The sequence below is a fragment of the Periplaneta americana genome, chromosome 6, assembly GCF_040183065.1.
Source record: "Periplaneta americana isolate PAMFEO1 chromosome 6, P.americana_PAMFEO1_priV1, whole genome shotgun sequence".
Classification (NCBI taxonomy): domain Eukaryota; kingdom Metazoa; phylum Arthropoda; class Insecta; order Blattodea; family Blattidae; genus Periplaneta; species Periplaneta americana.
Window position 1 is genome coordinate 167,112,382 of NC_091122.1, and position 24,006 is coordinate 167,136,387.

Consider the following 24,006-nt stretch of genomic DNA (forward strand, 5'->3'; position numbering starts at 1 on the left):
GCTCGTGCTTACGCTTGTCAGCAAAATCCTCGACGTAATCTCAATACAGCTGTCAGCTTACTTCCAAGAATATATAACAAATTTATATTTAAATAACCTAATCCTATCAATTCTAAAAGTTCTAGTATTAAATTTAAAAAGTTATGTATGGATTTTATAAATAGTGAAAAATTGTAAATTTATATATTCTTATTGCGTAGTAGGCATAAAACAAATTATATTATATATGTACTTCTTAATTTCAATTCAGGAATCCGTCCCTGAGCACGAGTTCTATTCTTTCAGGGGTGAGCTAAAGTTTTTTTCTGTTTATATCATATTCTATGTTACAATTATTAGCAAATAAAAAAAAATAAATAAATTTAAGAGAGTAGTATATTATGATAATAAATGATTTTAAAAAATTAGTTCTATCCTTTAAATGTGCAGAAATTTGATCCGAATAAATTTAACTTTTCGTTCTGCAAAGACATTTTACAATTTTTCCATACATGTTCCTGTTGTAGTCATAGCAGATAGGGAAACTTTAGTCTGGAATAAAATTGCTTGAGTACTCCCTTTCAAGACATACTGATATTGTATTTAGATCTGTATAATACGATTATATGTAAAAATTAAATCATCCATGGCATTTTGAAAAGTAAATCTACTGACATGAGCCTGTCGCATTTGAAACACACTTAAATGCCATCGACCTGGGCCGGGATCGAACCTGCAACCTCGAGCACAGAAGGCCAGCGCTATACCGACTACGCTACCCAGGCTGACTGTACATATTAATATCGTAATATTTGGTAGATAGGTGTACACAGATTACAATGAACTTGAAGCATATGTTCTAAATTCTTTTCGAATCTTTTGCAATATGAAACAGTCTTTTACAAATATTTTCCAATTTTTTGACAATCTTTAGCAAGTTTTCTTGTGAAGTATTGAATTGAAAAAAAAAACTGATAGTATACAAGCAGCTTTAGGCTTAATTTGGCCCATTGTACAGTAGTGGCAAAAAAAAAAACCAGGCCGACGGAATAATCAAAGTCCCCGAAATAAGCCATTGCGCATGCCACGCCCGCATTCACAAGATAGCGAGTAAACTATTGAAATTGTTGTAGTTTCGACTGCTGACGTAGCCCATTTCGAAAGCCATTAGAAAATAAGCTGGTAAAATTCTGTTCTGGGAATAATAAGTTAATAAAGTAGTAAAATATCGCTGCAATCGAAAAACATTGGGAATAAATTTGAATAAGGAACAAAAAAAAAAGTTTCCTTCCCAGGCAGGATTCGAATCACGAAAGTCTTAGGATGCTATGCATAGACATTTCGCTAGCCCGCGCTACGAGCGTGCTAAACTAGCCCCGGCTATCGAGTGATTACTTGTACTGGATTCATATCATAAATATCATATCGCTAACACTGGTTTATGAATACGAAAAACGTTAGTTCGCTGATCATCCACCGGAAGCCCGCGCTAAGAATGTCTATGAATATGACCCTAAGTTACTAGTCTATCGTGCTCTGAGTGAACAAGGCTCTGAAATCAGCTACAAGGATCGGTCCGGTTATTTTGCCACTACTGTACATCCTATATATGCGATGATCTTCTTTTTATATTGCTTGTATTATTTTATTTGTATTTCTCTTTGTTTGTTTTGTAATTATATTTCTTTATTCTGTATATTTGAATTTTTCAAGTCCGATAGGTGGCATTCCTGATTCCGATGCTGAAAGATGGGTCATCCTGCCTCAGCTCTGATAGTCAGGTCTTTAATGAGCCCCAAGAATTTCCTATAATTTGTTAGATCAGAAACTCTTACTACCCCCAAAACTTCATCCCGGCCTATTTTTAACTATTGCAGAAGATAGATGAAATGAAATGACAGAAGGAAACTGGAGTATCGCGAAAAAATTCCTCTTCAACGTCTGTTTTGCCTACCACAAATTCCATCACGACGTTGCCGGGGATCGAACCCGGACCGCCTGGATGGAAGATCTGCGAGCTATCACTTGGGCCAAAGAAGCGGCGCTTTACCATCTAGAAATATCCTGAGAAGATATCTGTGTGTGGGTCTTGGGAACTTGAATTGAAGTCACCAAGGATCTCGAATCAGTTATCTTAATAGTCAGAGTAGAACTGAGTTGTTATTCAGAATAGACGGCCTCGGGATTCGCTTCCGCGCTCCATCAGGAGCCGCTACTACAGCGGTTGGAGCGGGTACGATCGTGACCTGAGTACCAATGGAAACCTAATCCTCATCATGACCGAGGCAAACGTCCGAACCCTTAACAAGCCGGCACGCCTACCCATTCAAACATTCAGTGTCTGCACGTGCTCCACTACCGCACAATATCGGCTACCTAGCAAAAAAGAAACAGCCTGCGGAAACATCAAATTTTACGAAACACAGCGTCCTGCTGAATCCGGGCCTTCAATTACTTAGCCTACTCCAACACACTCTAACTAACGCCACTTACCCACTTCCTGGCTGCCGTAATCATCATCGTCATCATCATCATCATCATCATCATCATCATCATCATCATCATCATCATCATCATCATCATCATAGCCGTAGTTCATCGTCTCAAGTCTTTTCAACTTGCCAACAAAAGTGTCAGAGATAGATTTTGCAAGATTTACAGTTAGCAAAGTAGTTTTCTCGGTACTTCAATTTTCTTTTATGTTTTTAGTTAATAGTTATCCCATTCATTAATTCCATCATAGCTTCCAAACACACACATTCATAAATCACTAATTAATTTATTTGTAGTTCCTTAATTCACTTTCTAACTCATTAATCTGCTCATTTCCAACTCATTAATGTGCCGATTTCTAACTGATTAATCTGCCGACTTCTAACTCATTAATCTGTCAATTTCTAACTAATTAATTTTCAAAATTACTAACGTAATTCATCTGCCCGTACCCAGGGCAGTAATCTGCTCCTTTCTAATTCACTAATAATTTGCCCATTTCTAACTGATTACTTTCCATTTATAACTTTATTGATCTGCTCGTTTCCAAGCCATTAATCTGCCCATTTCGAACTCATTAATGTGGCAATTTATAACTGATTGATCTGTTCATTTTTAAGTAATTAATCTGTTAATTTCTAACTAATTAATGCCAATTTCTAATTCATCGATCTGTCAATTTTTAACTCATCAATTTGCAGTTTCTAACTCATTAATCTGTCCGTTTCTAGCGCGTTCATCTGCCATTTCTAACCGATTAATATACTCATTTCTAATTCACAAATAATTTGCCCATTTTTAACTCATTAATCTGTCAATTTCTAATCCATTAATCTGTCAAATTCTAACTCATGAATCTGACAATTTCTAACTTATTAATCTGTCGATTTCTAACGCATTAATCTGACAATTTCTAACGCATTAATCTGACAATTTCTAACTCATTAATCTGTCCGTTTCTAGCGTTCATCTGCCATTTCTAAGCAATTAATATGCTCATTTCTAATTCACTAATAATTTGCTCATTTCTAACTCATTAATTGTTCAATTCCTAACTCATTAATCTTTCCATTTTAAACTCATTAATCTGTCAATTTCTAACTTATTAATCTGGCGATTTCTAACGCATTAATCTGACAATTTCTAACTCATTAATCTGTCCGTTTCTAGCGTTCATCTGCCACTTCTAAGCAATTAATATGCTCATTTCTAATTCACTAGTAATTTGCCCATTTCTAACTCATTAATCTGTCAATTTCTATCTCATTAGTCTGTCAATTTCTAACTCATTAATCTGTCAATTTCTAACTCATTAATCTGTCAATTTCTATCTCATTAGTCTGTCAATTTCTAACTTATTAAACTTTCTATTTTAAACTCATTAATCTGCCCGTTTCTAAGATATTAATCTGTCCGTTTCTAACTAATTATTCAGCTCATTTGTAATTCATTTATTTGTCAATTTATAACTCAGGAAATTGCCCATTTCTAAGTCAGTAATGTGCTCATTTCTAAGTCAGCAGTGTGCTCGCATCTAACTCAGTAATTCACTCATTTACAAGGCAGTAATTTACTCAGAATTCCGTAGTTCATTCACTTACTAATTATTAATTCACATATTTACAACTCGTTAATTAACACATTTACAACTCATTCATTAACACATTTACAACTCATTAATTCACACATTTACAACGAGTTAATTCACACATTTACAGTTTATCTCACACGTTTACAGCTAATTGCAAGTTTACAACTCATTCATTTACACGTTTACAACATAAATTCACATATTATACTATTCATTGTTCACTCAATCTTTAATATACTCAATCATAATCAATTCACTCACGCATTCATAACTTACCAACTCATTACTTCATTCGTTTAAACTATAAATATTACTTACTTACTTACTGGCTTTTAAGGAACCCGGAGGTTCATTGCCGCTCTCACATAAACCCCCCCCCCCCCATTGGTCCCTATCCTGAGCAAGATTAATCCATTCTCTATCATCATATCCCACCTCCCTCAAATCCATTTTAACATTATCTTCCCATCTACGTCTCGGCCTCCCTAAAGGTCTTTTTCTCTCCGGCCTTCCAACTAACACTCTATATGCATTTCTGGATTTGCCCATACGTGCTACATGCCCTGTCCATCGCAAACGTCTGGATTTAATGTTCCTAATTATGTCAGGTGAAGAATACAATGCGTGCAGTTCTGTGTTGTGTAACTTTCTCCATTCTCCTGTAACTTCATCCCTCTTAGCCCCAAATATTTTCCTAAGCACCTCATTCTCAAACACCCTTAACCTATGTTCCTCTCTCAAAGTGAGAGTCCAAGTTTCACAACCATAAAGAGCAACCGGTAATATAACTGTTTTATAAATTCTGTCAGATTTTTCGACAGCAGACTGGATGATAAAAGCTTCTCAACCGAGTAATAACAGGCATTTCCCATATTTATTCTGCGTTTAATTTCCTCCCGAGTATCATTTATATTTGTTACTGTTGCTCCAAGATATTTGAACTTCTCCACCTCTTCAAAATGTTAAATGTTATGTTTTATTTAACGACGCTCGCAACTGCAGAGGTTATATCAGCGTCGCCGGATGTGCCGGAATTTTGTCCCGCATGAGTTCTTTTACATGCCAGTAAATCTACTGACATGAGCCTGTCGTATTTAAGCACACTTAAATGCCATCGACCTGGCCCGGGATCGAACCCGCAACCCTGGGCATAGAAGGCCAGCACTATACCAACTCGCCAACCAGGTAGACTCCACCTCTTCAAAAGATAAATTTCCAATTTTTATATTTCCATTTCGTACAATATTCTCGTCACGAGACATAATCATGATAACTATTACATTTATCCATTAATTCGTTCACTCATCCATCCATTAACCATTTCATTCATTTACAAATTCTTCTATTCATTCACATCTGTCTTGTTTTATTACGTTTGTCTGTATCTCTATTCGTATATTGTCTGGGTTCTCTTTACAATTTAATATACAAGTAACTGAACCATCATTTCATCTACTTTAAGAACTCTCCCAGGTTACAAATTGCTATTAAAATGGAACTTGTAGGTAGTTCCATCACTGATAAGCATGCAGTGCAGTGTGATCTCATCACGCTGGACCAGACGAGACCCGCTGCCCACGTTAAGTGTCACTTTGAGACGAGGCAGACCGACCCGGCCGTGTCCTTGCCTCTTGCTAATGAAACCCAGCGCGTACAAGAACACATCCATGTTTTACACCTGTGTTTAAGAGTGATGTAAGTCTGCCGAGGCACATAAAATATGTATTTGCGTTCCAAGGCTGCGTCACACGTTCTGAAAGCGGAGACGACCATCATCAGCAGCCACAAGGTTCGGTGAGGTTCCCAGTCACTGACAGGATCGTTATGATATTTCTATATGCTGTAAATATATATTGTATTCCTCGCCATGTAGATCTCAGACAATAGAAATAACAACGAATCACCATATTATTATTATTATTATTATTATTTTTATTATTATTATTATTATTATTATTATTATTATTATTATTAGGGCCTATGCCGATGACGTGAATATGTTAGGAGAAAATCCACAAACGATTAGGGAAAACACGGGAATTTTACTGGAAGCAAGTAGAGAGATAGGTTTGGAAGTAAATCCCGAAAAGACAAAGTATATGATTATGTCTCGTGACGAGAATATTGTACGAAATGGAAATATAAAATTTGGAAATTTATCTTTTGAAGAGGTGGAGAAGTTCAAATATCTTGGAACAACAGTAACAAATATAAATGATACTCGGGAGGAAATTAAACACAGAATAAATATGGGAAATGCCTGTTATTATTCGGTTGAGAAGCTTTTATCATCCAGTCTGCTGTCCAAAAATCTGAAAGTTAGAATTTATAAAACAGTTATATTACCGGTTCTTCTGTATGGTTGTGAAACTTGGACTCTCACTTTGAGAGAGGAACATAGGTTAAGGGTGTTTGAGAGTAAGGTGCTTAAGAAAATATTTGGGGCTAAGAGGGATGAAGTTACAGGAGAATGGAGAAAGTTACACAACACAGAACTGCACGCATTGTATTCTTCGCCTGACATAATAAGGAACATTAAATCCAGACGTTTGAGATGGGCAGGGCATGTAGCACGTTTGAGCGAATCCAGAAATGCACATACAGTGTTAGTTGGGAGGCCGGAGGGAAAAAGACCTTTGGGGAGGCCGAGACGTAGATGGGAAGATAATATTAAAATGGATTTGAGGGAGGTGGGATATGATGATAGAGACTGGATTAATCTTGCTAAGGATAGGGACCGATGGCGGGCTTATGTGAGGGCGGCAATGAACCTTCGGGTTCCTTAAAAACCAGTAAGTAAGTAAGTAAGTAAGTATGATTAGGGCATTTTCAGATAATAACAAATGCCTTTTTTGTTATTTTAAAGCAATACTTCTTGTTTATTCGAAATTTTCTAATTAATTGTAATGTAATGTGTATGAAATTTAAATCTCTATGAAATAATGGCTCACTTTACTAACAATCAGTGCTATCATGGAGACCATACGGGGCCGTACATTGTATGGGAACCTAAATTTTTTTTAATTAATCGTGTGGGGAAAAGAAAATTTTGTCTGTATGGAGTCATACCATACGGCATATGGGTGGCCAAGTTTTGTACGCGAAGATCTGTGCAAATCTTATCATCTCTTGCTGTTCCTAATGTATTTTGTTTGATGTTCATAAACAAAAATTGTCCATCTCTGCAGAACTGGAATTCAGAATTATATAAGATAATGGTTGAAAAACATGAAATGCTGCAAATACACACTCCAAGATTCATCGAGACAAGTGTGCATCTACGGTAGTGCTACATGGTATATTCTTTAAATCAAACTTGTATAATTAAAATGTAAAACAAAACAATTTCTTTACTTCTTCTTTAATATTAAAAGAAATCATTAAATGACAGTCGGAGAGATAGAGAGAGGAGAGTAAAATATATTTCGAGGGAGAAAACAAGGGATGGAGCGTATGGCCAAGAAAAAAAATGACCATGACAGCACTCCTAACAATAGTAAATAAAAGTAATTTATTTCGGTGCTTAATCTGCTAATAATCGTGCCTTAATACTATTGGTGTAATATGAATAATGATCGACAATCCACAGTTACAAATGTAATATTGTCATGTCTTCACGATACCAACAATCAGCTATATAATTTTAAATTAAGCTCGTTCCCATAGAAATTGTCACGTAGCATTTCAAGTTGTTTGTTTTCATATTTTCAAATCTTACTGTTACAATTTTGTGCTACACGTGTCTATTATTATAGGAGAAAAAAATTTGAGTGAGGAACAGTCAGTTATAGTCGGGTGACAGAAGGTATAAGATCGGTTAGCTAGAATGCCTAAATTCAGTAAACCATTGCAAAGTAAACTTCATGTTTACGTTAGTGAAATGGTGCCCATGTGTTTTCAACCGATGAAACAGTTTTTTTATTTAAGGTTTGTGAAAAGACAGTTAATAACGAAAAAAGTATTTTATAAGTCAACATGTGCCAACTACGAAGTAAATAGTGAGTTATGTTGATATAATCTATATATATAATTTGAACTGGTAACGGAAATTACGGGCTAACGGCTGGACGGATTTTAATAAATGACCCCTCATTTTTAAGCTTGGAACTCAAAGTTTTTCCGAAAAATAGTAGTTTTCAGTTAAATGTCAATTTTTCAACATAATTTTCCTATTTTCCAAAATCCATCTGTCGTCTGTTTTGAGAACTAGCTAATAGCATTCACGACCGACTTGATATTACCTTCGCTTTTTTGTAAAGGAGAAGCGAAGCGAGCATCAAGTCGGCCGTGTTGCATTTCAGAATAAAACAAAACACATACTACAGTAAACAATATTACACGAAGACCATGATGTACAAGAATTCTGACATATTTAAAGCTCAAATTAAATTGGTTATTAAAAACTTAACTTACTTTCTGGGTACAGCTGTGTATTGGATATTAAAAACTACAAAACTTGAGGTGGTTTGATGAATTATTACCATTAGAAATGAAATATTATTGTAGTTAATGCCATGAAGTGACTATTTTTCATTAATTATACATATTAATGCTATATTGATGATATGAAAGTGAAACGTTTTGGGGTTATATAAGTAGATGTAGAGAATAACTTAAATTAGATTTTGATTTCTATACAGACGTGGACAAATTATTAGCAAAATTGAAGATTTTATTACATATTTTTACAAAATATGATTCTTCAGTTTACATTTTTGCTTATTTCGAAATTATTAGCAAAATTGAAGATTTGTATTGTATAATTTTTTTACAAAATTTGACTCTTCAATTTGGATTACATTTCATATTTTTGCATATTTACAAATTATTAGCAAAACTTAAGATTTTTATTATATATTTTTACAAAATTTCACTCTTCAATTTGGACTACAGTTTACATTTTAGATATTTCCAAATTATTAGCAAAACTGAAAATTTTTATTTTATATTTTTACAAAATCTGACTCTTCAATTTAAACTGCAGTTGACATTTTTGCATATTTACAAATTATTAACAAAATATGAAGATTTTTATTATATATTTTTACAAAATTTGACTCCTCAATTTAAACTACAGTTGACATTTTTGCATGTGTCTATCTATTGTAATGATAGAAATATGCAAATTTGGCAACTGTAGTCTAAATTGAAAAGTGAAATTTTGTAAACAGAATTATCATAAAAATCGTCAATTTTGTTAATAATTTGTCCACGTCTGTATTTTACTGAGTGGCGGCTATATAGTATATATAGTATAGGTTACTGAAAGCTACAAAACTTACGTAAGATAATATTATTAAAAATCAAATATTTTTATAGTTATTAATCAAGTCGGGTTGGGTCTTTTTCATATATTTATTGGCGGTGTGGTGTAGATATTTATATGCGTGGTTCTCTTCAGTATTGGCTCGAGAGAGAGTATCTTTCATTATTATGGAAGCAAATAACTTTCAGAATGTCTGGTATTCTTCATTGAAAATAAATCTGAAAAATGTTTATTTGAACGTCTAATGAACTTAGTTTGCAGCATTTCTGCACAAGCCACGAGTTTAAATTTATTGTTAAAATATATTATGCCTTTTTAAAATTCATAATGCCTTTTTCAAAATTTATTGTGCCGTTTCTTGCGTTTTATTGTCCTTTCTGTCTGCCTATTTTAACTGTTATAAATGCCTAAAAATCCGGATTCTACTGATTACATAGTACTTCTTGCAAATTCAGAACATGGTCTACAGCACTCTATCATCTTCAACTCCTAGCCGAACAGTACAACATGAAAATTTCTACAACTAAAACAAAGTCATGGTTTTTAGAGGAACAACACATATTTACCAAAATCTGTCTCTACAGTAAGGTTATTGAACAAGACGTCTCCTCATTAAATACTTAGGGTACTATGGCAATTATTATAATGAAACACATACCGGCCAAAATCCAAAACTGTAATATTTCGATGAAAATAATTAACGAAGTATTTAAACCCTTCTTGTAAAGCAAGTTTTGAACTTCTTTTTTTTTTCAAACAAAATAAAAAATTGAATTCTTGATACTTAATCACTACCCAGTCCTCTTAAGATTTTCTATCAACAACAATGAAGGTAATAAAGTACAGGGACATAATTTTATTTTTACTAATATTTCTAACATTAATCTGGCTATACCCTGTGGATAACGGGTGAGAACCGGAAACACCATTTGCAACCCCTTTCCACAACTGGAGTTCGATGATATTGGCGTAAAATACAAACAAATCACTTTACTAGGTATAGGAGGGAAGAAAAATAGTTCATCTATTTACGTAAAGTAGGAATTATCGCAATTTTGAGTTTGATAATTTTCATTAGGTTTTTCTTCAATCAAAATAGAGTACTGTATTAACAATAAGTGTTTTTACTCACGAACTGAGCTGTCCATTCGGACGTATTCATTATGCAGTGTATATTATACTGTCTACGGCACATTAACGTACAATATAGAGAATGAAGTTAAACTGAAAAATAATCATAATATGGATATTTAAACTCATTTTTTAAAATGGTGGCCGTTCATTTTGATACATGCTTCAGTTCCTTTTTACATATTATCGCACTATAGACTATTGTATATAATTCCAATTACCAGTTTCATCCTTCGTACTAGTAACTCATGTTGAAATAATTCTGTACCTACTCTATAAAAGAGTACCTTACGTACTGTAAATTCAATCTTCACTTCTGCCCGATCCGAAAAGATAAAATTACTCACACATGCTATCTACTGTCCGTCCAAGTGGTTTTGTCGCAGGATCGTAGAAAGGAGGGAAATCACGTGACAATTAATTAACGAGGCCTTTTTATTTAAGTTATTTTAAACAGTTATATAATATTACGTAGACGTCCAATTTCTAACAGAAATTAATGTTTTCATAAAAGAGCTAAGATAGCCCAGCCACTAGCCTTTACAGAGGGACGAGCAGAAGCGGGTCGGGGAAATCGGGATGCGACATAGGCAAACGGACGACAGTAGCCTACATGTGCGAGAATATGATTCAATATTGAAAGCGAACATAATTCTGGAACGTAATTATAACTCCCTAACTCTGTACTGTTTGTGTTTACTATGGCCATAATGCGACTTGGACTGTATACGCTTGGAATTTTACTAGTAGAGGGGGTGGGAGTGAAGTACATTCAAAAACTCAGGTACAATAAAAATTGAAGTAAAAATAAAATGATGTCCCTGTACATAAACTTGTACAGTGGCTTGTCCTTCCCATAGGTAGCGAGTGTTACATAATCTACAGCCACACATTCTGCTCTTCATAGCTGAATTCTGTTCTGATAGTACAGACTTCATCCAGAGTGAATTTGATAACTAATCTCAAGGTATGAAGCATGAAATTTAATTTTTGGCGTTTTTAAAACGTAATATAGCGTCGACCAGTCCATCTACATTTTTGTACGTGAGAGTCAGATGTTAGAACCTTATGTGGACATACCTCGTCCACAACTAAGAAACCTTACTCGCATTCCATTTCCATATTAGGTTCGTAATAGGCAATATTCGAACTGTACGAGGGGCCACAGATGAAGACGAAAATTCCAAGTAATATTTTCCCATCGTGCATCCCAATCTCCGCAACTCTCGGAGAAACGAAGTAAATTGGCGCCATAGTTTCTCATATGGCTGGCGAATGCTATATCATTATCCCGCAGTTCGTAAATAATAACCGCTTCCACAAAAATTGTTCGGATGGGAGATGTAATGACAGGGTGAGGGCACAATAACCCGTGAGTTATCATTCAATTGTGTGATCGCTGAGCTGAAAAGGTGCCCATATATTAAAGGTGTGAATTCCGTAGCAGGTGTCTGGCGATGTGAAGTCGGCATCGTGCGTTACCGAAACAAATCCAACTGGTATCGCCTTTCATACTGTACAACACACTGCACTAGTACAGAATTCTGCATCGTTTGATAGAGTGTTGGAGTTTTCCACTCCTGAAATTCCGGTCGAAATCTCAGTAAGTTTAATGAGAAATACATTATTGTCACAGTGGTGATGAAGGGAGTTTCCTCAGAATATTCTCTTATCTTCTGCAATAATTCTACCTTTGGGTTCGATTCCCGCTTGAGGTGATAATCTGGTTGGTTTTTTTCCGATGTTTTCCCCAACTGTAAGGCAAATGTCAGATAATCTATGACGAATCCTCGGCCTCATCTCGCTATCATCAATCCCATTAACACTAAATAACCTAGTAGCTGATAGAGCGTCGTTAAATAACCCACTAAGAAAAATTCTATCCCTTTAAGTGACTTCTGTAAAAAGAAAAGAAGCCCTAAAATGAAAATAATGCGGCCGACTGTTCTGGTGCACTCGCACGTTACGATTCTGGCGGCAATCCACAGAGAGGAATATTGCTTGTGCATGATGCGATGTAAATGAATTAGAAGAACTCTTAAAAAGGAAATAAAGCGTTTCCTGACCTATGTTCATATAACATAATTTCATCCTCTTGATGTGAGGAACGAAAAATTACAAGTCTCCAGGTATTGATCAAATTCCAGCAGAATTAATACAAGAGGGTGGAAGGGCGAAATTTATAAACTTGTACTTGCAATTTGGGAAAAGGAAGTTGTACCAGAACAATGGAAGGTGTCCATAATCGTACCTATTTTTAAGAAGGGGGACAAGACTAACTGTAGTAACTTTCGAGGAATATCACTTTTGTTGACGTCGTACAAAATTTTGTCGAATATCCTTTTGAGAAGATTAGCTCCATATGTAGATGAAATCATTGGGGATCATCAGTGTGGTTTTGCGCGTAATAGATCGACTATTGATCAGATTTTTTGTATTCGACAGATATTGGAAAAAAAATGGGAGTATAAGGGTACAGTAAATCAGTTATTCATAAATTTCAAAAAGGCGTATGACTCGGTTAAGAGAGAAGTTTTATATAATATTCTTATTGAATTTTGTATTCCCAAGAAACTAGTTCGATTAATTAAAAATGTGTCTTAGTGAAACTTACAGCAGAGTCCGTATAGGCAAATTTCTATCTGATGCTTTTCCAATTCACTGAGGGCTAAAGCAGGGAGATGCACTATCACCTTTACTTTTTAATTTCGCTCTAGAATATGCCATTAGGAAAGTTCAGGATAATAGACAGGGTTTGGAGTTGAATGGGTTACATCAGATTCTTGTATATGCGGATGACGTGAATCCACAAACGATTAGGGAAAACGCGGAAATTCTAGTTGATAAAGCGATAGGGTTGGAAGTAAATCCCGAAAAGACTAAGTATATGATCATGTCTCATGACCAGAATATTGTACGAAATGGAACTATAAAAATTGGACATTTATCTTTCGAAGAGGTGGAAAAATTCAAATATCTTGGAGCAACAGTAACAAAATTTAAATGACACTCGGGAGGAAATTAAACGCAGAATAAATATGGGAAATGCCTGTTATTATTCGGTTGAGAAGCTTTTGTCATTAGTCTGCTGTCAAAAAATCTGAAAGTTAGAATTTACAAAACAGTTATATTACCGGTAGTTCTGTATGGTTGTGAAACTTGGACTCTCACTTTGAGAGAGGAACAGAGATTAAGGGTGTTTGAGAATAAGGTTCTTAGGAAAATATTTGGGGTTAAGAGGGATGAAGTTACAGGAGAATGGAGAAAGTTACACAACGCAGAGCTGCACGCATTGTATTCTTCACCTGACATAATTAGGAACATAAAATCCAGACGTTTGAGATGGGCAGGACATGTATCACGCATGGTCGAATCCAGAAATGCATATAGAGTGTTAGTTGGGAGGCCGGAGGGAAAAAGACCTTTGGGGAGGTCGAGACTTAAGTGGGAAGATAATATTAAAATGGATTTGAGGGAGGTGGGATATGATGGTAGAGACTGGATTAATCTTGCTCAGGATAGGGACCAATGGCGGGCTTATGTGAGGGCGGCAATGAACCTCCGGGTTCCTTAAAAGCCAGTAAGTAAGTAAGTAAGATGTGAGGAACATTTTACCAAAGCTTTGACATTTTTGTTACACCCTGTATACATATAGAACAGAATAGTATTTTCTTCCAGTCAATTGAAATTTCCTCTTTCTTCACATGTCACATATTAAACTGTGTGTGTATTTAATTCGAACTTGTCCTCCTATCTACCTTTAGCATATGGAATTACTGAACACTTCGTATTAGTAACTGTAAAGAACACACGTGCTATACAATAGCTTGAGACGTGGATGCACTTACGCCACAATGATGGTGCCCGTTTTCTCCATGACCTCTGGGTTTCCTAACAAGACAAATGTTACGAAACAAACAAGAACAACCAGTATTTTCCTTCCTGGTGTACTCGAGAAAGAAATTACAGTTCCGTTGTACGAAACTAAGTTGAACAAATAGCTGCGAAACAATGAGGCAGTAAATTTCATAGAGCAGTCCGGCTTGACAAATTTGTGATAGTTAAGAATTATTATTTGGCTTCCTCGAGTGTCTCTTAGGACCTCCAGCGCGTCATTATTCTTGTTTGGGCTGCCTCAGACCTTCGCCATACGCCTACGAGAACTTCATAGAAAATGAGGTACACTTCGCTTCTATACTCATTTCAATACATTTGGTTTCACGAGTTAATTAAAAAAGATATAGTAGCCTATGTCTCTTTACAGGTTATGAGATACGAGTCAATTGTTTCAAAATCATTGCGTTCTATTAATGGGAAGTACTTATGAGTAAGGACCGTACTTTGTCCCAGGTGACTACAAGATTAAGCATTACTGGAGTTTTTAACTGGACAACGCACTTGCATCTAGCTAGCGAATTACTTCACTGACAACTCAAGTGACTGTTGTCTCGTAAAGTGAGGCAGAAAAAAACGTGGACCACTTTAACAAATACACTAATATTGAAAATTTAAATTATTTACACCATGTACACTAGAATACTGTTATTATACGGCTGAGAAGCTTTTGTCATCTAGTATGCTGTCAAAAAATCTGAAAATTAGAATTTATAAAACAGTTATATTACCGGTTGTTCTGCATGGTTGTGGAACTTGGACTCTCACTTTGAGAAAGGAACAGAGATTAAGGGTGTTTGAGAATAAGGTTCTTAGGAAAATATTTGGGGCTAAGAGGGATGAAATTACAGGAAAATGAAGAAACTGCACGCATTGTATTCTTCACCTGACATAATCAGGAACATTAAATCCAGACGTTTGAGATGGGCAGGGCATGTAGCACGTGAATCTATAAATGCATATAGAGTGATAGTTGGGAGGCCGGTGGGAAAGAGGCTTTTGGGGAGGCCGAGACGTGAATGGGAGGATAATATTAAAATTGTTTTGAAGGAGGTGGAGTATTAAGAAAGAGACTGGATTAATCTTGCTCAGGATAGGGACCGACGGCGGGCTTATGTGCGGGCGGCAATGAACCTGGAGGTTCCTTAAAAGCCATTTACTGTATACGCTAACAAACATTATTTACACTATTAAGCTTGTGTACAGTTTTGTGTATTGTAGTGCAAAGTATTTCATTTCACAATATTATGGCCTACTTATTTTTAAATTGTGTACAATGGTGTAAATATGTTTGATCATTCTCTATGATAGTTTAAATAGTGAAAATAGTGCATTTTAGTGTACACTGTATAAAGAGCTGTCAAACATCGATTACTTTCAAAAGCCGATTGTCAGAAAGACTGTTTTTCATCTCTAGAATATGTTCTTTCTTTTAATATTACTTTTCTAGAACATTTATTTTTAATATATCAATTTTCCTTCATTATGTTAATCATTCTTTCGATCCAAATTGTCTTATTTAACACTAAATTTTAACTGTTTAACACTTAGAATGACATATAACTAAATATATCTACATTAATTTTGCTCTTACGATTATTACGAATCCACAGACAAACATTATGTTACAATTCTTTACTTACAGTTTATTATGCCCATATTTACAGTCACTTAAGGTACGGAACGCTTTTGTGGGGCAACCATACTTCGGTTTCTAAGTTGTTTATCCTTCAAAAGAGAGCAGTGAGAATTATTTGTGGTGTCTCTTCTAGAACTCATTGTAAACCACTTTTTGTACAACTAGGAATACTTACGTTGCCGTCAATGTTTGTTCTCGATTGCCTTCTGTATGTTAAGCGTAATGTGCATAATCTTCCTACTTGTTCATCCATTCATAATTATTCTACCCGTTCCAGACTTGACATATATTTCACCAAGTACAAACATAGTACTACAAGCAATAGTTTTATTTCCATATCTTATAAACTTTATAATTCTTTACCATTGCATATAAGAAACACGTCATATTTTACTTTCAGAAGGATGGTGAGAAGGACTTTGATGGCAAATCCAATCTACAGTGTCAATGATTTTAGCAATTACTTTTTAGATACTATTTTGTTTTAACTTTGTGTAACAGACAAATCTGTACATTTTAACCTGATTTTATACTATTTTCTTTTAAAACTTTTAACCTGTTTTTGTGAATGTCTGGTGATTGTATATTTATTTTTTTATTCTTAAATTTTATTCATATTGTAGTAGCCATGTATTATATATATCTACTCTGACGTTGTCTATGGCTGTAAATCGCTGGATGACATTAAATTCATCCATCCATCCATCCATCCCCATGCGGGGATTATAAAGATTGAAATAACTAATTTAACACATTCCAATTCTAATGTAATGACATATTATTTATGATTCATTACAATTTCAAACAACTCATTGGCGTCATATTGACGTGTGACTCGTTTTCATCTAACAATTGCATTGTTGTCTGGAGACGAGGCCTCGTGGAATGAGGAAGCGATTATGAAGTAGTTAATGAGAAGGCTCCACCTTTTTAAATTTAAATACGAGGGGTATGAAGACAGAAATGAAAGAAAAAATCACTCTTTTATTCCAAATTCCAAACATCCTTACAATCCCAAACCATTCCAACAAAAACAATCATGTACAGTATAAACGTTTCACGCAAATATGGAAATTCGATGAATTCCCTACCACTTTTAAAGAAATTAACTATAGTTAGGGTTGGGGAAAACCTCGGAAAAAACCCAACAAGTAATCATTCCCAGTGAGAATCAAATCCAAGCTCCAACGCAACTCCCGATCAGCAGATAAACGCACCTACCGCCTGAGCTACACATATGGCCTTAAAGATATGGCACATATTGAAATAGATTTGAGTCTGGGCAACCACACATCTTTCAAAAATCTGATTATGAATCTAATTCAGTTATCTGTGTAATGTTTCAAGCATGTGTCCGTATATGAATTTCTTAGGTTCTGCATTAGACGACATACTTGGGGTTTCTGGGAAGCGGAATTCAACCTGAAATCTGTGTTTCGCGTAAGATAGCAAAGAACATCACACTGATAACTAGAGTCCAGATTTTTATGTAATTACATATTTTCTCCTTAGTATGCATATAGCGAAAAACTAAAAATGTTAGCTAATTAGACTTCTAAGACTGTTATATTTAAATTTATTATGGAGAAGAATGGAACGTGTGATGTGGACAGACAGAATAAGAAATGAAGCTGTGTTGGAAAGAGTGGGTGAAGAAAGAATGATGCTGAAACTGATCAGGAAGAGGAAACGAAATTGGTTGGGTCACTGGCTGAGAAGAAACTGCCTACTGAAGGATGCACTGGAAGGAGAAGAGTTTGGGGCAGAAGAAGATATCAGATGATAGACGACATTAAGATATATGGATCATATGAGGAGACAAAGAGCAAGGCAGAAAATAGGACAGATTGGAGAATGCTGGGTTTGCAGTGAAAGACCTGCCCTTGAGCAGAACACTAAATGAATGAATGAACTACATATGTTTACATATTTCGCACAATACTACACATTTCTCAGATAATTACATATCTTTTTACATAAAGTTGACATTCATGTCAAATGTCATTCAATTCAATGCCTTGTAAAGGAAAATTAAGCTTATCGAAATTATAAAAATATATCTATACAATTTTAATTTCAAAGTTGTCACTACATATTGGGATAGATATTTCAGCATTCAGAACAGAACAATCACTCAGATATAACCTAGTATTTTGCTGCCGAGCCTGCCGTCTTGCACTTGGTTCTCAAAAAATCCTATGTGATTGGCAGGTCTCCCTACATCACGATCTCCTGTCACTCCACCACCTGAGCCAGATCCTCAGCGGAGAAACGCAAAACCCTCCCCAAGACATTCTTTGTTTTTCTATGAGTATTACACTTTTACTGCGTCATACTACTTTTGACCAAAAAAACAGTACGAAAGGACGTCTTTCAACCAATCATGGCTGCTTATCGCACAATTTTATCGCGTCCCTAGCATTTGTTTAATTTTATCGCGTCCCTAGCATTTGTTTATTTTTATCACTACCCCAGCATTTGTTTCTTTGTTTGCCAACATTTTAAACTGCACTGGTCTGGACGTCAAAAAACAGAAAATTACAAACCACTCCAGTCGATGCTGGCACTTTCAAATATGACTCGCATTGGCATTCAAGAACAAGAATTAATAAAGATCACTGGTCATAGCTATGCATCTTCCCTGAAACCCTATTTACAAATAAATGAAGAGCACCATTCGGAAATCCTGAATAAGTTGAGGAATACACCATGTACATTAACGAGTTCCACTTTTACGCACACGTCTAATATAACATCAACTGAACCACCAACCACTAAAACATTCAAATTTGAAAATTGTACTTTCAATAATAGAATTGTTCCTTTTAAAATTATTAATGTTTATTTTTTATTTCATCATCGTTCATTAAAACTTTTCTTCTTTATTTCATCATCCCAAATTAAAACTTTTCTAACACTCGTTTATATTATTTAGGTTATGTTATAGCTTCTGCTATATGATATTATGGATAGTCACGTATAAGAGATTGTTTAATATACTGAGATTTATTGAAAATCATCTGTAAAGTGACGTTGATTACTGGGATCCGGATAATTGAAGTGGAATGCAACTTTTTAATAAAAATGAAACTGAATCAACAAAGCATTCTTGACTAATAACCGCCCACAGAGTTCAATGAAGATTCCACAGTTGGCACAACAGAAAACAGCTAAACATAACACACTACTGCCATCTAGCGTAATTTGTAATTTAGAGATACATTTGACATTTGAAGACAGTTGTATTTTCGTAAGTCAATTAATATTTTATTGTATTGGAGTACTTCGTTACTTATAATCTTCATATACTTTCTTCTAATCGTGTAACAGTCAATTAAATCCCACTCGAGGTTTGATTTTCTCTAGATAAATCAAAACCTCTAGTGAGATTACTGTTGATAAATTATCTAGCTTTAATTAGTCAGGTAATCTTTTCGTACTTTGATTTTTATTGTAATTGTAAATTTAATACTAATTGTAATTTTATTTGTAATTGTAATTGCAAATTTAATACTAATTGTAATTTTATTCTTCATATTACAGTTGGAATCTACTGGTAGAGGGGCAGAGAAGGCCTGACGGCCTTATCTCTACCAGGTTAAATAAATAAATGCTAAATACATTGTCAGCTACAGCCATTTGTTTAATTATGCACCAATAACCTCATGCAATGTCGAAAAATCGTTTCCGATGTGTATAAGAACATACTGTCCAATCGCCGACGGGACTCAATTTTTGAAAATACGGAGAAATATGCTTAACTTTAGAATCGTACAAAAAACTATATCGTGGCATGTATAAATCTTTTATTTCTATGAAATTATCTTCCTATTTACCTTTATTTAAAATAAAATTATTTTAATGACAATTTTAACATCCTGTGCAATTATAACAAATTTAGTAGGCCTACATTTTGAGGTTTTTAGTTACATATATATGTACATATTTTTAGGATCAATATTACATAAAAATCCGGACTCTACTGATAACAGATTATCATCTATTCTCTATATCGTAGGCAGGATTCGAATACACGACACTTTTAACCATTACGTACACCCTAGTCAACACTCGAACAAATAAAAGATAATAATTTAAATCCTGTTCCATCTGAGGTGAATGAAATCTTCACAATGCCTGCAAAGTATCTCTCAAAAACTTAAAACGATTGCCACTTCCCACAATTCTTTTAAGATGTTCTTGCACACAAATACACCAAACTACTTTGTTGTTATAATGAGTTTTCTAAAAGCCCAGTGCATTAAGAGACAACTCCTTGTTGTGTGGTAACATAACCTAACTTAAATATGAAGACTTCATTACTAGATAAATAAATCCAACGCTGAGTAGACAGCCGTCAACGTACGTCCAACCACTCTACCCCCTCCCCCTCCTTCTTCCACACACTCCGGAATGATGTATTTCTAAAATGCCCAGGATTAAAAACTCACACAAGAGTTAAAACTCCACTCATTTCTCCGTCTTTTACAAACTCAGTTCCGTTATACGTACACATGGTTTTAAAATTCCACGCGCATTCTTTGAGTCTCCTTACGGGAGCTGGTTTATTCCATTAAGCAAATTAAACGTTGAGGTTTTCTATAAATAGAATGAAAAGGCTCTCCTGTGTGTCTGCAACTGATAGCATATACAGATACAAATGTAATTTTATGCTCGACCATGCCGAAATGTAGTAATTATACACCTGGTAGCAGACCTTTAATGGATGTCATTAAAGTACACCTACTCATTAAAGGTCAGGTCTTTCAGCCAATGACGACTCAGGTTACAACTGTTCAGCCAATGACAGGTCAGCTTTCTACCGTTATAAAACCGCAAGTATCGATTATTCTCGGATATGCAATCGAAAGACAATTAGCAAAAAGTCACGGGGGCTGGAAATCCAATACTGTCGCAGAAGGGTATGTTCTGTTACTATAATAATTAGCGTTAATTGTAAATAATATTCAAATAAATACAATTTGTCATCTCGTTTTTCAATGTCTAATTTAATTTCAAGGTTATATCTGTAGGTTCTTATGGCCTAGCAAGGTCAATGTGAACATCTGTTCCTCGGAAAAAATCAATACTTTCGCGTCTGCGCACATCTCACAACATACGGGACATTCGTCAAGGTCAGATACAAAGAAAATTAATAATATCAAGTTAGAAATATGGTCGAGCATAAAAAGTCGTATGAAACTCGCCTATAATGGTAATTAAGAAGCTCGTATGAAAATTATGAAACTCGCTTGCGATCGTTTCGTAAATATCCATACTCGCTTCTTAATTACCTTCATTATAGGCTCGTTGCATAATGTGCTATTAAAACTTAGTAGAATATTATCATACAAGGTTAAGTGCTTTTTACAAAATGGAGAAGAAGTCTGAAAAACATCCAGAGCGAGTTTTTCAATTTTCTAGATTTTGTAATGAACGTTACTAACGTGTATTGTACAGTATTTTTTTAATTTTTTGAACGATAGTATATTTTAATAGTACATTATGCAACGAGCCTATAATGGTAGTAATTAAGACGCAAGTATGTTTGTTTATGAAACGAGCGCAAGCGAGTTTCATAATTTTCATACAAGCGTCTTAATTACCATTATAGGCAAGTTTCGTACGACTTTTTATGCTCCACCATATTTCTAACTTGAAATTATTCAAAATTAGGTCATGTTATGGTTATGTGCGAACTGACCTGAATTGTGAGATGTGCGCAGACGTGAAAGTATTGATTTTTTCCGAGGCCGAATGTCATTGACCTTGATAGAGAATAAGATGAACATTAGTCTGATATAACCTGGAAATTGATTTAGAATTGAAAAACGAGATGACAAATTGAATTTATTTCAATATTATTTACAATTAACGCTAATTAATATAGTAACAGAACATAACCTTCTGCGACAGTATTGGATTTCCAGCCTCCGTGACTTTTCGCTAATTGTCTTTCGATTGCATATCCGAGAATAATCGATACTTGCGGTTTTATAACGGTACAAAGGTGACTTGTCATTGGCTGAACACCTGAACTTTAATGAATAGGTGTACTTTAATGAGGTGCATTAAAGGGCTACAGCCTGGTGTATAATTACTACATTTCGGCATGGTCGAGCATAAAGATCTTAATATACAGTACATAGCCTACATTACACTATGGACAGCTGACTGAAGGTTAGAACTCTGACCAACGTACAAACTTCACCGTCAACTTCAATGTGCACTTTTCGATAATAAATACCCCATTCGTTTTTTTCTAGTAGTAACGTAAATAATCGTGATTAAAGATCATCAAGTAGTTACACCTCATCCTCTAGTATTCTAGAAATGCTCGAGATATTTTATTGGAGTTCTTTTGATTTACATAAACCTCAATTCACTTTTAAAATAAATCTTTTGATTGACATAAACCTCAATTTACTTTTAAAATAAATCGTACAATATTTGAGCTATTAAATTACAAAATAAATAGGATTCAGACGGCAGAAATGAGAATCCTCAGAGAAGTAAAATGTTGTAACAGATTGGATAAAACTAAAAATGAATAAATAAGAAGCGACCTAAATGTAGAACCTCCACATAATAAGGTAATAGAATATAGACAACAGTGGGCTGATCATATGAACAGAATGAGTGGTGAGAGATACCCACTAAAATTATAGTGAAACATTACAAAACAAGAGGATGCCGAATTGTTGGGCGACTTAGAAAACGTTGGGTTGAAATATTGTGAAGCCGGAACAGGCGACATGCCTGTACCTTGAAGTGGTGATGATGATGATGAGGAACAGACAAATTTCTCGATGTAAAGATAGTTCTGCAATACCTAATAAAAGATGGAGAGACTAAGAACCCGTGAACGTAGAGGAAGAGGAAGAAGTACTGTAGGAGTAACAAACTATACAAGTCTAGGAAAAGTAGAAAATTAATTGGCTACAATAAATATCGACAATTAGAATGAAAGTATTGCTCGAGAAAGAAAACAAATAATCACCAGACCACTAAAGACAAACATGATCTATATTTTGAAATAAAAATAAAAAACGCTATTGCAAATTCTTGAAGGATTACGACGCATATTCTTAATAAAGAACTGAATTACTTTCATACATAAAATCATTCCTTACTGCTACTGTTGAAGTTTGCAGCAAAGACATAACTATCCATAATACGCCGTTAATTTTTTATAAGCACAATACATTTGTATGACCGTATTTTTTTCGTCTTTACCTACGTTGTTTGTATGCTATGTAAGTACATCACACAAAACATTGCTTGTTCCAAAAGAAACTCAAATATAGCACTACCGTTATACGTTTTAAATTAACACGTGCAGTGAGCAACATAAATTAAAAACAAACTTTACACAAAGGTAAACGCATTTACAGGTATTATGATGTAATTGATACAATGTAAGTTATTCTTAAAAATAATAATTTTAAAATAGCCAAAAAGCTACATAATGTATTTATTTGTCTAAATTGTGGAAAATTTACGTGGCAAAATAGCAACATTCAAAGCCCTTCTAACAGAATTAATTATTCAAGAAACAAATTAATATTTTGTGTTGTGTGTTGCAAAAAACGATCGTGTAATTTATTTTTGCTTTACAAAAATATGAGAAAAATAAGACCGCGCCTATGAACGTTATGACTGTTAAGTGTTTACAATAGAAACTCGAAAATATAATACATTAATTAAAACGCTACTTTTCATATCCTCCATTCAGGCATATTGAAATCAGCAAACTTATAAAGTAATAACTTATTGTGCATTATTTCTTAGCGATTAATAATATTGAATTGAATTCAACATTTTATACAATTAATACACTCTTACGATGGAAGTTGATCTTAGAAAGAAATAATATATTTAAGAAGATAGTATGACTTATTTTCAATACATTATTGTGAATCATTAAGTAAGTTTTATTTTAGAAAAAAACAACAAATTTAAGAAGATAGTATGAATTATTTTCAATACATTATTGTGAATCATTAAGTAAGT

At 34.5% G+C, this 24,006-nt stretch overlaps 1 protein-coding gene across 1 annotated transcript in view; it reads right to left on the reverse strand.

Annotated features, from left to right (window-relative positions):
* Window positions 1–5,537: 5,537 nt before the first annotated feature.
* The window catches only part of LOC138702282 (uncharacterized), a 736,569-nt gene continuing 718,100 nt past the window's right edge, over window positions 5,538–24,006 (reverse strand). Inside the window, exon 4 of the mRNA XM_069829864.1 lies at window positions 5,538–5,697. Within this exon, the coding sequence (XP_069685965.1) occupies window positions 5,538–5,697 (160 nt within the window). The remainder of the gene's footprint in view (window positions 5,698–24,006) is intronic.